This window comes from Macaca thibetana, chromosome 20 (assembly GCF_024542745.1).
Source record: "Macaca thibetana thibetana isolate TM-01 chromosome 20, ASM2454274v1, whole genome shotgun sequence".
Classification (NCBI taxonomy): domain Eukaryota; kingdom Metazoa; phylum Chordata; class Mammalia; order Primates; family Cercopithecidae; genus Macaca; species Macaca thibetana.
In genome coordinates this window covers 36,644,278-36,656,610 of record NC_065597.1, presented here as the reverse complement: position 1 = coordinate 36,656,610, position 12,333 = coordinate 36,644,278, and the positions used below count along the sequence as shown (strand labels likewise).

Genomic DNA, 12,333 nt, shown 5'->3' with positions numbered 1-12,333 from the left:
CTGATGCCAGAGTTACTGTTGACAATATGTATTCAGGCAAGGTAGGGACTCACTGCATTTCACAATCAGATGCTATGCACACTACTTCCGTCAAAACAATTAGTGTTCATTTCGGTTTTACTCCATGAGACCTGCAGTGACTGATCAGTATAAATTATAGATGCATCTGTCCAGATGCACTTGTTCATTCATGCATAGATTTGAGGAAATTTTATTCTTCTCAGTTCAAAAACAGTCACTAAAAAATCCATACTTAAAAAATATAATTTAGCACATTTTCAACTCTGTTATTATGTTCATGTACTCACTCATTCCATCTGGGATCTGAGGCATTTGAAGTTGATTTGGGGTATTTCCAGATTGTTATATTTCCCCCTGTAAAATCTGCTGTCTTTATAAATCATGAGAAAATCGTAGACATTTTTAACCGAAAATAATGAAATACAGTTTGTTTTCCCTCTTTTATTGTTTGTTTGTCTTTTGTGGTACCTGCATGCAAGCTTATTGTGAAACATACATCCTTTACTCTGCCTGCTCAGGAACTTCAGTGCATTTGAAGCAAAGCAATAAGAGCTTCAAATAAACAATGTGGATTAGTACTCTCTGGTGCAGATAGGCTTTTGATTGTTTAATTTGTTTCATATTTGTTTTAATGAGCAGCTAGAGGAACTATCAGGCATGTTGCACAGTACAACAAAAGAATCTCTATCATTTGTTTAAAATACTTTAGGTGGAATGACTCCCTTAAATGTAACTGGGAGGGTCTATATTTGATGGATTTATTTACTTGCTTCAATAAAATTCTATGTGTACACATATACAATTGGGGCTTTTTCTCCGAAAGTAAATTAATCAGCGCTGAACAAAGCAATGAAAAGCTGCCGGGGTGGAGAAGCTCGGACTGCTGAAGTGGGAATCTGTGAACCATCAGGAGGACAAAAGCAAATTCCACTGCAGCTTCCCCTCAATCAGACTTTCCAAGAAACAGACATCTTCTCACCTGAGGTTTCTGCCAGACAGAGGTTGATATTGGCTTAACCCACTGACATTGTTTTGTTATGAGGGTCCCAAAATAACAAGAAGAATAGGCACATTTCATAAAAACTATTTTTAGGAAACCCCGTTAAATGCTCAAGGTGGTAACAACCAAATGTCAGCAAAACAGGGGAGGTTTACCACGGATGCAGCCTCTCTCTGGAAAGGAAATATTAAATCAAGGTCTTGCAAGGCTGGGAAGCCAGAGGAGACATGGCAGGCCTTGCTCCCTGGGAAGCATTCTGATAGAAGCCACAAAAAACCATCAAGCAACTTTGAAGACAATAGAAAAGGTGTCTTAACATAAAACCTGCTCTTTTGTTTGTTTTTGTTTCTTTCCAGAAGAAGAAAAATGCCCAGATATCTTCGTAGTCCTACCTCCCAATTTCCTTCCCCACTGTTCCTCAACATCCTCTTTTCTTTTTAAAAATTGTGTTCCCTTTCTCAAATCCTAGAGAGCAAAGACAAGAAGTAGGCCTGGAGGCCCTGCACACAGCATTGATACAACAGAAGTCTTATAAATCAGCTAAAAATCAATAATTCCTATATGGTAGTTTCTCCTTTGCAACCATATCGCCAAGGGACAGGACTAATGCTTTTTCTCCACCACCAGCCCCATTTTTCTGTCATAAAATTTAAAAAAACTCTGCTTAGGAACAAATGGGCAATCGAAGTTGCTGAGTCAGTATTTCGACTATCTAATTTTATTACTTTACAATTGACATACCTTCCCTCTGGAAATGTTTGCAATTAATTAATTAGCAGTAATCTTCCCCAAGGGATGAATTTAATGAATACTCTCCAATTCTTACTTTAAAAAAATAGCCTAGATGTATCCAAGCTGCAAATGTGTGGATAGTTCCAAAGTGCATTTTGAAAAATCAAGGGATCTATCTATGACTGTGAATTTTTATCACTAAGTCAATCTGGTGAGGACTATAATTCTTTTCCTAACTAGGAGTTTCCCGGGATGAATGCAAGGTTTCTCCAAGGTAACAGCAGCAGCAGCAGCAGCAGCAGCTGTGTTTGTTAGTATTTAGAATGGAGCTTGTCCTCATGTTAATAATCTCTTAAGCAGAGGAGTCTCTGGTTTGTGGCTTCTTTAAGCTCCTTGAGCATTCTACAGAATGTGTTTTTAAAACAGGGTGTGGAGAGCTAGAGATGTCATGCCAAAGAGATCAGTGGCTCCCAGTGACCAGTTCCCTCTCTGTAAGGTGCTAGTGGCAAACTGGGAGTTGAGGCATGCCCCGTCCAGGGCCCCAGACCTTGCGCCACCTCATGCAAGAACCCAGAGCCGTTGCTATCTTCTGGGCCACAGGCTCTCGCGTTTCAACTAGAAAATAAAACTGGGCCCTTGAACCAACCCCTATGGCTCCTCGGAGGAGTTGCAGCAAGGTCCTGGGAGAGCATTTTAAAAGTATAAAGCGCGGTGACCCCGTTAAGTGAAAAGCAAGGCTTTCTGAGGTTTCTGGCCTGCAAATCCCACTGGATCCCTGCAGTGCCCACCGAAGACCTTCCCCTACCAGAGCGACAGTCCCTTTTCGCCCCTAGACGTCGCGGGTTGGAGGCTCTCAGAAGGGCAGCTGTGACCTGAGTATTGAGCCTTCAGATGTGCAGTCTACAGTGCTCGCAAACTGGAGGTGCCCTGTCCGGGGACTAGGCCTGGAGGAGGCAGCCACCTCCTGGATACCAACGAGCCTCCCCCCCCCACCCCCGCCACCGCCCACCCATCAGTGTCCCTTTGAAGACCCCTGGGATGGAGTGAGGGGGTGGTCTGACCGCTGGGCCCAGCCGGGCGTCCAGGAGGAGCGCAGGGAATGGGCCACCCTCCCGGAGCGCTCCACTGCGGCTCTCCAGCGCCACCCCCAGCGGAGCGCAGGGGCTGCAGCCCGGACCGGGCGCCTTCTTCAGCCTCCCTGGCTGCCCCGCGGCCACTGCGGGCGGTGCGCGCGAGGCAGCCAAGCCTTGCCTTCGGAAGAGATGCCCAGGGATCTTAGCAAGCAGCCTGCGGATACCAGGGATCGGACCCGGCCAGTTTCCCGACCGAATCTGAGGGATCCTGAGCCTCGGCCTCGAGGGGGCGCTATCCGGCCTACTCGAGGACCAGGCAGCTGCAGAGAAGTCCCAAGGTCAAGGCCTGGGCAACGCCAGGGCTTGCAGAGTCGGAATCTAGCCCAAGTCCTGAGGAGGCTGAGGCGGGGAACCAGATCCCCGAGGACAAAGATGGGCGGGCCAGTGGGATCCACCGACGCTGCCCGGAGCTGTTCCAACGAGAGCCGGGCCTGTGGCGTGAACAAACTTTCCTTCAGCGCAGGGGCGGAGGAGCCGGGCTGGAGGCTTCTCCCCCGGGCCTCTGCTCTCCTCCACCTGCCAGTGCTCAGCCTCCGCCCAGCCTTCGCCCACCCCAGCTCCTTCCCCCTCCCCCGCGCGCCTCTATTCACTCAGACTCATGTCTCCCCTCTCCCCTCCTCCTTCTCCCTCTTGCCTTTCTCCCCCACTTTTCTCCTGTCTCTTCTTTTGTATTCTCTCCTCCCTCGCCGCCCCGGTTGCCTCTCGCCTCCTCCGGGCCGCAGGGGAGGAGGTGAGCGCGCTGCGCCAGGGGCCTGCGCGGCTCAGAGGGAGGCGTTTCTCCTACTTCTCCCGGGTAATTTGGAGAGGTTGTGTGTGTGCGCGCGCGCGCCTGAGCTCCTGGCGAAAAGGGGTAGGATTCAGCGCCGAGCAGAGAGGGTCAGGGTCTTTGACGTTCCTCGCCAGCTGCACAAACCTCCCGGAGCAAGTGTGAGTGTGGGTGAGAGTGCGCGCGCGCGCACGGGCTGGCTGCCCTTGGCACGCTTGGTGGCCCGGGGCCCCGGGGCCCGGGGTCCCGTCTGGCGGCTCAGGATTACCGTGACGTCACATTGAGCCTCTGGCCACCTTGACTGGGACACCTCTGGAGCCTCACAGCCCCGCGCCGTGCCGCACCTCACCTCGCCACCACGCGCCTTTGGGAACCAACATCTTCTTCCTTTCCCTGCCCATCCATGGGCCCTTCTGTCTTCCGGACCCCACGGGCCGGAGGGGCGCCTTCCGGAGCGCAGGGCTCGGCAGCCGGGCTGCCCTCGGCTCTGCCTCCACTCGGGCCAACCAGGCGGAGGAACCGGCGCTGGGCACCCGCCACGGTGTAAGGAACTGAGACGCCGCGCTGCTGGGAGCGCCGAACAGTTGGGCTGAGACGGGAACTCGAAAGGGAAGAGAGAGGCGTGCCAGGGACAGCCACCATGTCCTTCCCGCACTTTGGACACCCGTACAGCGACGCTTCCCAGGTAAGAGGCGCCTCTATGGGGGACAGGGGACGGATTGGGTGGAGGGAGTGCCTAGTGCCCGGCGCCTGTCTCTGATCTTCCTCCTCTTGTGTCCTGCGGGAAGCCCGAAGGAGCAAGGACCAGGGTAATGTGTCACAGCCTCCTCTGACATCCCCAATCCCTAAATGAGAACATTTCACCCCGGAGTGCACCCTGGAAAATCTTGTGACCTGAAACACGGACACTCTGACCATGCGCTCAGTGAGGTGGGTGGGATCACAGGGATCTCCCAGTCAGGCCTCCTCCTATACAGAAGTCTCAGGTGGCCGGGAGTGTCTTAAAGAGAAAGAAAGAAAAAGAGAGAGAGAGAGACAGAGAGACAGAGAGACAGAGAGAGAGAGACAGAGAGACAGAGAGAAAAGAAGGAAGGAAGGAAAGAAGGAAGGAAGGAAGGAAGGAAGGAAGGAAGGAAGGAAGGAAGGAAGGAAGGAAGGAAAGAAAGAAAGAAAGAAGGAAGGACTTGTAGGCTACGACGCTGTCCATCTCGCCATATTGTTGTTCATTTGTTGACCTGGACTCTTCTCCTACCCCTTCCTTGGGCGGGCCTAAGCTCTCCGGCTCCCTCGATTTTCCAAACCAAAGTGGATGTTGTGCATTGACAAGGGTTTCCTGGAAAAGTTCTGCGGACACCCCCTCCACTGTTCTGCAGCTTTTCTCTAGAGTTCTGAGTGTATTTTCCTGTTGTCTAGTGCCGGCTCGACCTTTGACCTGCTGTGTGATCTTAGACAAGTCTCACACTCTCTCTGATCCTCCACTCCCAATCTATAAAATGGGGAGCAGGAATGAGACGTTAATAATGGTCTCTAAGGCCACCTTCTAGCTCCGCCTTTGCAGGATCCTGTGAGGAGGGTAGGGAAGGGGGCTGAGGGTTTGGTGTCTTTAATTCCAGTTTCAGAATATTCACATTTTCCCAGCCTCCTGGGGCTCTGGGGCCTTAGCAATGGCATAGGCGCATCTATAAGGGTATTTTGGTTAAAATGCCTTTTATAATTCCCGTCCCAGCACCTAACAGAATGCTCAGCCCGGGTGGCATTTAGTTAATGCATAATGAAGGAATGAATGAAGGAGCAATCTGATTTCACCCTCTTTGCTTCTAGCTCCCACCAGCCGGAGGCAGGGGTCTCTGACCTCCAGTGCCCTCTTTCTTGCCCCTGTAGTTTCTGGTGTCGGCAAGTTCCAGCACCACATGCTGCGAATCTACCCCACGCTCAGTCTCAGATGTAGCATCAGGCTCCACCCCAGCGCCCACTCTTTGCTGTGCACCCTATGATAGTCGACTGCTGGGCAGTGCACGACCAGAGCTGGGCACCACCTTGGGCATCTATGGAGCCCCCTACACGGCCGCTGCAGCTGCCCAGAGCTACCCTGGCTACCTGCCCTATAGCCCGGAGCCCCCCGCACTGTATGGGGCACTGGTGAGTACAGGGGTGGAGTCCCCGGGGCGTGAGCAGTAGAGACAGGTGAAATCCAGAGAAAGTCAAGGAAAGACCCACACCTCCTGAGGAAAGGAAATGGTTAGGACTGTGTATAAGGAGGACAAAAAAATACAGTACATTACAGTTTGCAGAACTTGAACTTCATACTGTTTAGAAAACACTTATACTTCTATTAATTCTGTGAGGTAGGCAAGTCATCATTAATCTCAATTTATGAATGAGGAAATAGAGGTGCACAGGGGTTCAAATACTTTACCCAATGTCACAGGGATACAAAGGGTCAGAGAAAAGCTCCTGAAGAAGAGTAAAGCAGGAAATGCCCCAGCTGGTGTGTGTTGTGTGTGGAGAGGAGGGGGAGGGGTAAGTGATACAGTAATAACAGCAGCTAATATTTAACTACTGCTTATTTGGCACCAGGGATTCTGCCAAGCATTCTGCTAGCATGGTCTTCTTCAATAACCTATCAGTACTATTATCCCCATTTTACCAAGGAAGAAATTGAGGCACAGAGTGGTTAAGCAACTGTGCCCAAGATCACACGACCAGTACCAGTGGCCATACTGGGATTTGAACCAGACCCTTAGCTACCACCCCATGTGCCCCCTCCCCAACTGTAGTCCTGAATTCTCTTTTTCTCTCCCTCCAGAATCCACAGTATGAATTTAAGGAGGCTGCAGGGAGTTTTACACCCAGCCTGGCACAACCAGGAGCCTATTATCCCTATGAGCGGACTCTGGGGCAGTACCAATATGAACGGTAAGGAGTGAAGGGCCTTGGTGACTGGCACTGGGAGGCTTTCCTCCCCTACTGCCAAGGTAGGGTGGATGGGGGCAGGGGAGAAGGAGGGAGCTGAACCACACTTCCAGGCCACAGACTGCCCTCTGCCTGCAGTTCCTTGTTCCCCTTCTAGAATGTGAGCCAGGTTCTCCCCCACAGGTATGGCGCAGTGGAATTGAGTGGCGCTGGTCGCCGAAAGAATGCCACCCGGGAGACCACCAGCACACTCAAGGCCTGGCTTAATGAGCACCGCAAAAACCCCTACCCCACTAAGGGTGAGAAGATCATGCTGGCCATCATCACCAAGATGACCCTCACCCAGGTGTCCACCTGGTTTGCCAACGCACGCCGGCGCCTCAAGAAAGAGAACAAAATGACGTGGGCACCCAAGAACAAAGGTGGGGAGGAGAGGAAGGCAGAGGGAGGAGAGGAGGACTCGCTAGGCTGCCTAAACGCTGACACCAAAGGTACTGAAAACATTCACCACTCCACCTTAAGGGTTTTACAAGCCCTCAAGCAGTTTGGTCTTTCAAAAGCTGCCCTGTAGGGTAGATTTTCTGGAAGGTCCTCAGACTTACCCTTGCACCTCCCTGCGTGTCTCAGAGCATTAGCCTGTGCACTGCTTTCTACCTGTAAATCTCTACACAACCGGCTTCTTCTTGACATCAAAGTGTTACCTCCTAAAGTTCTTCCTGACTCATCCAAGCCAAAATAGCTTCCCAGTTATTTTCTGTTCTGCCAGCCTGTTTGGATTTCCTTTGCCATACTTGTCACTGTGAGAAAGTTTACATGGCCAACTACCCTCTCTAGAATGCCAGCTCCAGCAGAAGCCTCACTCACTGCCGTATGCCCTACACACCTAATACCTAAATGATGGCCGCCAGATAGTTGGCGCTCAGTAAATATTTGCTGAATTAAATGATATAACAGCAGTCACTTGTAAATATTGAAATGGAGGAAAAACTGCCCCCTGGTTTTTCACAATTGAGAAACTGAGATCCAGAACTCAGGCAGCACCATGTGGCATTTCCTTGGCTTGGCACGGCTCGCGAGAGGAGGAGTCCGCTAAAGGGTGGGGGCAGGGCTGGGGCAGGAATTCTTTCCCAGGGACAGGCGGCCAACAACCCTGGGGCAAATGCAAGGGCTAGTACCGCAGGTCTGGTGAATGACACCGCGGATGCCCTGAATGCAGGGCGCTTCTTGCTAAAAGCTTCTCAGGGATGGGCATTCCTCCGATTTCCCTTGGGCCCTGGGGCTTTTCTCACTCGGTCTTGATTTCCTGCAGAAGTTACTGCTAGCCAGGAGGCCCGGGGGCTCCGGCTGAGTGACCTAGAAGACCTGGAGGAAGAGGAGGAGGAGGAGGAAGCTGAAGACAAGGAGGTAGTGGCCACAGCTGCAGACAGGCTGACGGAGTTCCGAAAGGGCGCGCAGTCGCTGCCTGGGCCCTGCGCTGCAGCTCGAGAGGGCCGATTGGAGCGCAGGGAGTGCGGCCTGGCCGCGCCCCGCTTCTGCTTCAGTGAGCCTTCCGGATCGGAAGAAGCTGACTTCCTCGCGGCGGAGACAGGCGGCCCTAGGTTGACCATGCACTACCCATGCGTGGAGAAACCGCGCATCTGGTCTCTGGCTCACACCGCGGCAGCCAGCGCTGTCGAAGGTGCACCCCCAACCCGGCCTAGGCCACGAAGTCCTGAGTGCCATATGATTCCCGGACAGCCTCCTGCCTCTGCCCGGCGACTCTCAGTCCCCAGAGACTCCGCGTGCGACGAGTCTTCCTGCATAGCCAAAGCCTTTGGAAACCCCAGGTTTGCCCTGCAGGGACTACCACTGAACTGTGCGCCGTGCCCGCGGAGGAGCGAGCCTGTAGTGCAGTGCCAGTACCCGTCTGGAGCAGAAGGTAGTGGGCCCCCAACGGCGCTGGGAGTATCTATGCAAAAGACACCCACCCACCGCCCTGCCCGGCAATTGCACACCCTCTGCCATTCCCGTCTGCCCAGGTCTGCCACAGACCTGACGGGAGATTGCTTCACAGCACTCTTTCAGACGGAAGCGTAGAGATAAGTTCTAGTACTCCCTTACTTTAAAGCCAAATAATAATAAGCTCACAGGGAGACTGTAATTTACCTAGAATCACTTAGAAATCCGTTCGAGAGATGGACAACCAGGATCTCTGCATTCGTGGTCCAGTGTGCTGCCAAATTCAGCAGGTGTGCATCACCATGCCCCTCTAGCACAATCGCCCTTGTCCCCTGCCTGCCCTTCAGAGGAGACTCGCTGGTCCCCTGCTGTGCTGCTCAGAGAGTTTACTAGGGTTGGGCAAGCACCAGGGCTTTTGGAGAAGTCTAAGATTGTGGGCCAGACGCACACCATAGATTTAACCTCAGTGCTTAAGTCCAGCTTGCAGCTCTCTCTGTGTCCCACCAAAACCCCTGGGAAGTTGCCCCTGCGGTCAACAGCTTCAGGCCCTAGACTGGTGTTGTCCCTGGAGAGCATTCTTCCAAGGGCTCATCCCCAGGCAGGCCAGTGACTGCCAATCAGTGTCCTCTTATGCTGGCTGGTTTTTTCACTGTGTTAAGGACCTGGTGGAAGGGAATTTCACCCCACAAAGGGACATTCCCCAAGCATGAGGCAGCCTCCAGCAATTACTGTCAGATTCTGCTCTTTGTAGTAATTTCTCTCAGGATTAGCTGCTGGCTTAGAAAAGTGGGTTACACTGTTATTTGAATTTACACAACGGATCCAAACATTACCTCTGGCAAGCTAATTGCCTCTAGACCCTTTGCTTGCCTTCAGAAGAGACATGGCTGACCCAGAGGTTTCCTAAGAATTGCCACTAAGCGGCCTTTGGGTTTTAATCAACCTTTCCTCTCTCAGCAGGTTAGCGCAACGGCTGCGATTTGCGAAAGAATCTTGGAAATGGGCCCCACGTTTCGAATTCATCTCCAGGTTAAGAAGCTGCCAGACCTTGCCAGGGACCAGGAGCTCTCATTTTGCCTAAGAGACAGACACACAGAAACCCTCCTAGCAGCTGTCCTTGCACACAGAGCTGGGTTGGTGGGCAGAATTGTACCTTAGCCGACCCCACGGAGGAGATGGCAGGGCACCTTGGGGAAGGCCGAGTGGGAGGCTGGGCGAGTCTGCCCCACCCAACGACTCTACCAAGTCTCTTCCTCCTCTGGATTCAACAAGGCTTCCTCTCCTGCTCACCCCTGTCTCTCACCTCCACCACGCCCCCTCACTTTGTAACTTCATCCAGACCCGGCTACTAAGGACCCTGTGCGTCTTCTCTCCCTCCCAACCCCTTGTGTCCTTAAAAATAATCAGTCCAAACCCATGCTGTGTGGCCTATCTTTGCCAGGGGTGCTTGGAGAGATCGGGGTGCAGGCAAACATGCATTGCGGCCAGGGGTTCTTGCGACAGCGCGGCGTGGGCTGCATACCTCAGTTCCTTTAGTAGCTGGGAAAGAAACTGACAAGGTAACCGATAAGGTCGTGGCGACTGCAGCTCAGCGGACTAACCGCTGCGTGACCAATCCGTGGAGCCAAGCTGACCACCTCGCGGGTCATGCGCATGGGAAGTGGTGGGACTTGTCAGGATGTTTATCTGGAAACTGCATCTGTTTCCGGGTTCGTCCTTGGGTTATAAGTTTGCTGGGGGGAGGGGTGATGAGGACCGCGCTCCTCCGATCGAACTGAACCTAATGGCGAGGTCAGGCAGCTTTCAGGGTCGGTGTGAGGCGAGAGGGGGCATTCTTCCCGTTTTATCAAAAGTGTCAGCAAACACTTCCGGTACAGGCCAACCAATGGGAACTGACGGGCAGGGAAGGGGTCTTTGTCCCCCTTGCCAGGAGTGTCGAGCGGCGAGGTTGGGGGTAAGAGATGTAAAGACGCCCGCGCAATGCTGACTCGGGGAGGCTGCCTGCGTTCGCGTCCCGGGTCTAGTGGCTTTGGCTTTAGCCAGGGAATGAGCGCACCGCTGCTAGCAGAGAAGCAGGGACCCGGGACAGTGCCCTAGAGGGGAGCTCCGAAGAGCAGATGGGGCGGGAAGGCAGGAGGAAAGGCAGTGGGGTGTGCGCCCAAGGCCTGGATCCCTGGGGAGCTGCGTCTCCAGGGCCGGGTCCGGCCAGGCCAGGCTTTCCAGACCAGCGCGGATGCCAGATTATAAGTCACTGAAATCCAGGCGAGCAGAGTCCTTCTCCTGGGCAGGAGAATTGAAGACCTTTGGAGGACGATGAGGGGAAATGTGGAGGTTGGAAATGCTAGGGAAGTCGAAGCAGCGCGCCAACTCCTAGCCCTTCTTCTCTATGGAAGAGACCGCTTTGCTGTCGGAAGGGACTTTAGAGATCATGAGTTACAAAAACTGCAAACCTCCTCATCAGATGAGAAGGTTAAGCCCAAACGGGAGAGCGGGTGACCAGCTCAGGGTCACAGCGGTCCGTGGTGGAGACCAACTCCAGCTTTCCGCCCGAGTCAATGTCCCTTTTCGGTTCTCGCTCGCCCGCCGAAACACCCGCCCGCGCTTCCTATGGGAGACCCCTCTTTGCTTTCGTTTTGTTCCTGGGCAACAGCTGCTCCCACCCCCAACCTCCCCAGGGACCTTCAGTCGCCCTCGCTGACCCGCGGCTTAGGGTCCGGAAAATTAAACTGCGAAAAGATAAACATTATTTCCAGTCGGCTTTGCGGGATTAAAGCTTGTAATAAAGAGCATTAGCTGGAGGTTTCTTTCAAGGCACTCTCGACCCCACCCCCTACTGGGGGGCCAGGTAGACCCCTCCGGAGACTGCAGAGGCGGCAGAGGCGTCCTAGGGCTTCCAGTTGAGAGTAGGGCCCTAGAGAGCCATTTCGTGGAGGGGAGAGTGATCCTTAGAATCAGAGAGTCAACACTTGGAGATGGGAAGCTGAAGACCAGATTGGAGAAGGGACCCCACTAAACTCAGTTCATGTGGCTGAGCAGGGTCTAGGACCCAGAGGGTCGGGGTTAGGGGGAATCTCACCCGCACACCGCCTCCAGCAGTTCAGCCTCAATCTTGGGAAAGGAGACCTTCCCGAGTTGCCCTGCTTCACCACCCAGGGCCCCAGGAGGTTGTCTCTCCAGCTGCAAGAAACATCTCTTGCCTAGGTGGCCTAGCCTCTCCCTGCCTTCCCCAGCCCAAAGCAGGAGCCTGCAGCCTAAGCTTATCTCAAAGATCTGGTCCTAGTTGGCTGGAGACAGTGGGGTGTGAGAGGGACTGAAGGGCAGTCTGGGATCCCAGAAACCTGCTTTACCTTCTCAATTGTGTTACCGCCTTGTTTTGTGGCTTGGACAAGCCCCTTCCCCTCCAAGTTGTGCCACTGTAAAATACAGGGATGATCTAGTTCTCCATCCTGCTGCTCAGTGTCTCCTCCAGAGCTGATGGTGAGCTCCCGGGGTCCAGGAGAAGGGCCTGAGAATGGCACGTCTGAGCCTGTGATTATCCCAGCCTCAAGCCCCCAGTGGCAATCTGTTCCCACTATCTCTGCCCCCCTGAGAGCCTCCTGCAAATCTCCCAATATAATCTCCCAGAATCATATTTTGAATACTGTCTTGATTAAACGCCAGAGCAAGGGGAGGGAGGCTGCAGCCCTGCTCTCTTCGGCTGAGACTGCTGGTGCCCACAGACAGCTGGACTGTGAGCTCTGCAAAGTAAATGTTGGTAAATGCAGAAAGTTGAGGTTCTCAGGTTTGTAGGATGTATACAAACTGGACCTCCAAACTCCTTCTATGGCTAA

General features: G+C 53.2%; 1 protein-coding gene across 2 annotated transcripts; it reads left to right on the top strand.

Annotated features, from left to right (window-relative positions):
• Positions 1–2,964: 2,964 nt before the first annotated feature.
• Positions 2,965–9,922, top strand: IRX6 (iroquois homeobox 6). Of its 2 annotated transcripts, none has more exons than XM_050772648.1 (6): positions 2,965–4,337; positions 5,534–5,791; positions 6,459–6,568; positions 6,749–7,056; positions 7,875–8,483; positions 9,461–9,922. In XM_050772648.1, the coding sequence occupies exons 1-6, from the start codon at positions 4,293–4,295 to the stop codon at positions 9,466–9,468; spliced, it is 1,338 nt and encodes a 445-aa protein (XP_050628605.1). In that variant the 5' UTR covers positions 2,965–4,292; the 3' UTR covers positions 9,469–9,922. The 2 variants fall into 2 exon arrangements, with proteins under 2 accessions (XP_050628605.1, XP_050628606.1); XM_050772649.1 differs by having other exon boundaries at positions 3,761–4,337; positions 9,464–9,922.
• The last annotated feature ends 2,411 nt before the right edge of the window (positions 9,923–12,333 follow it).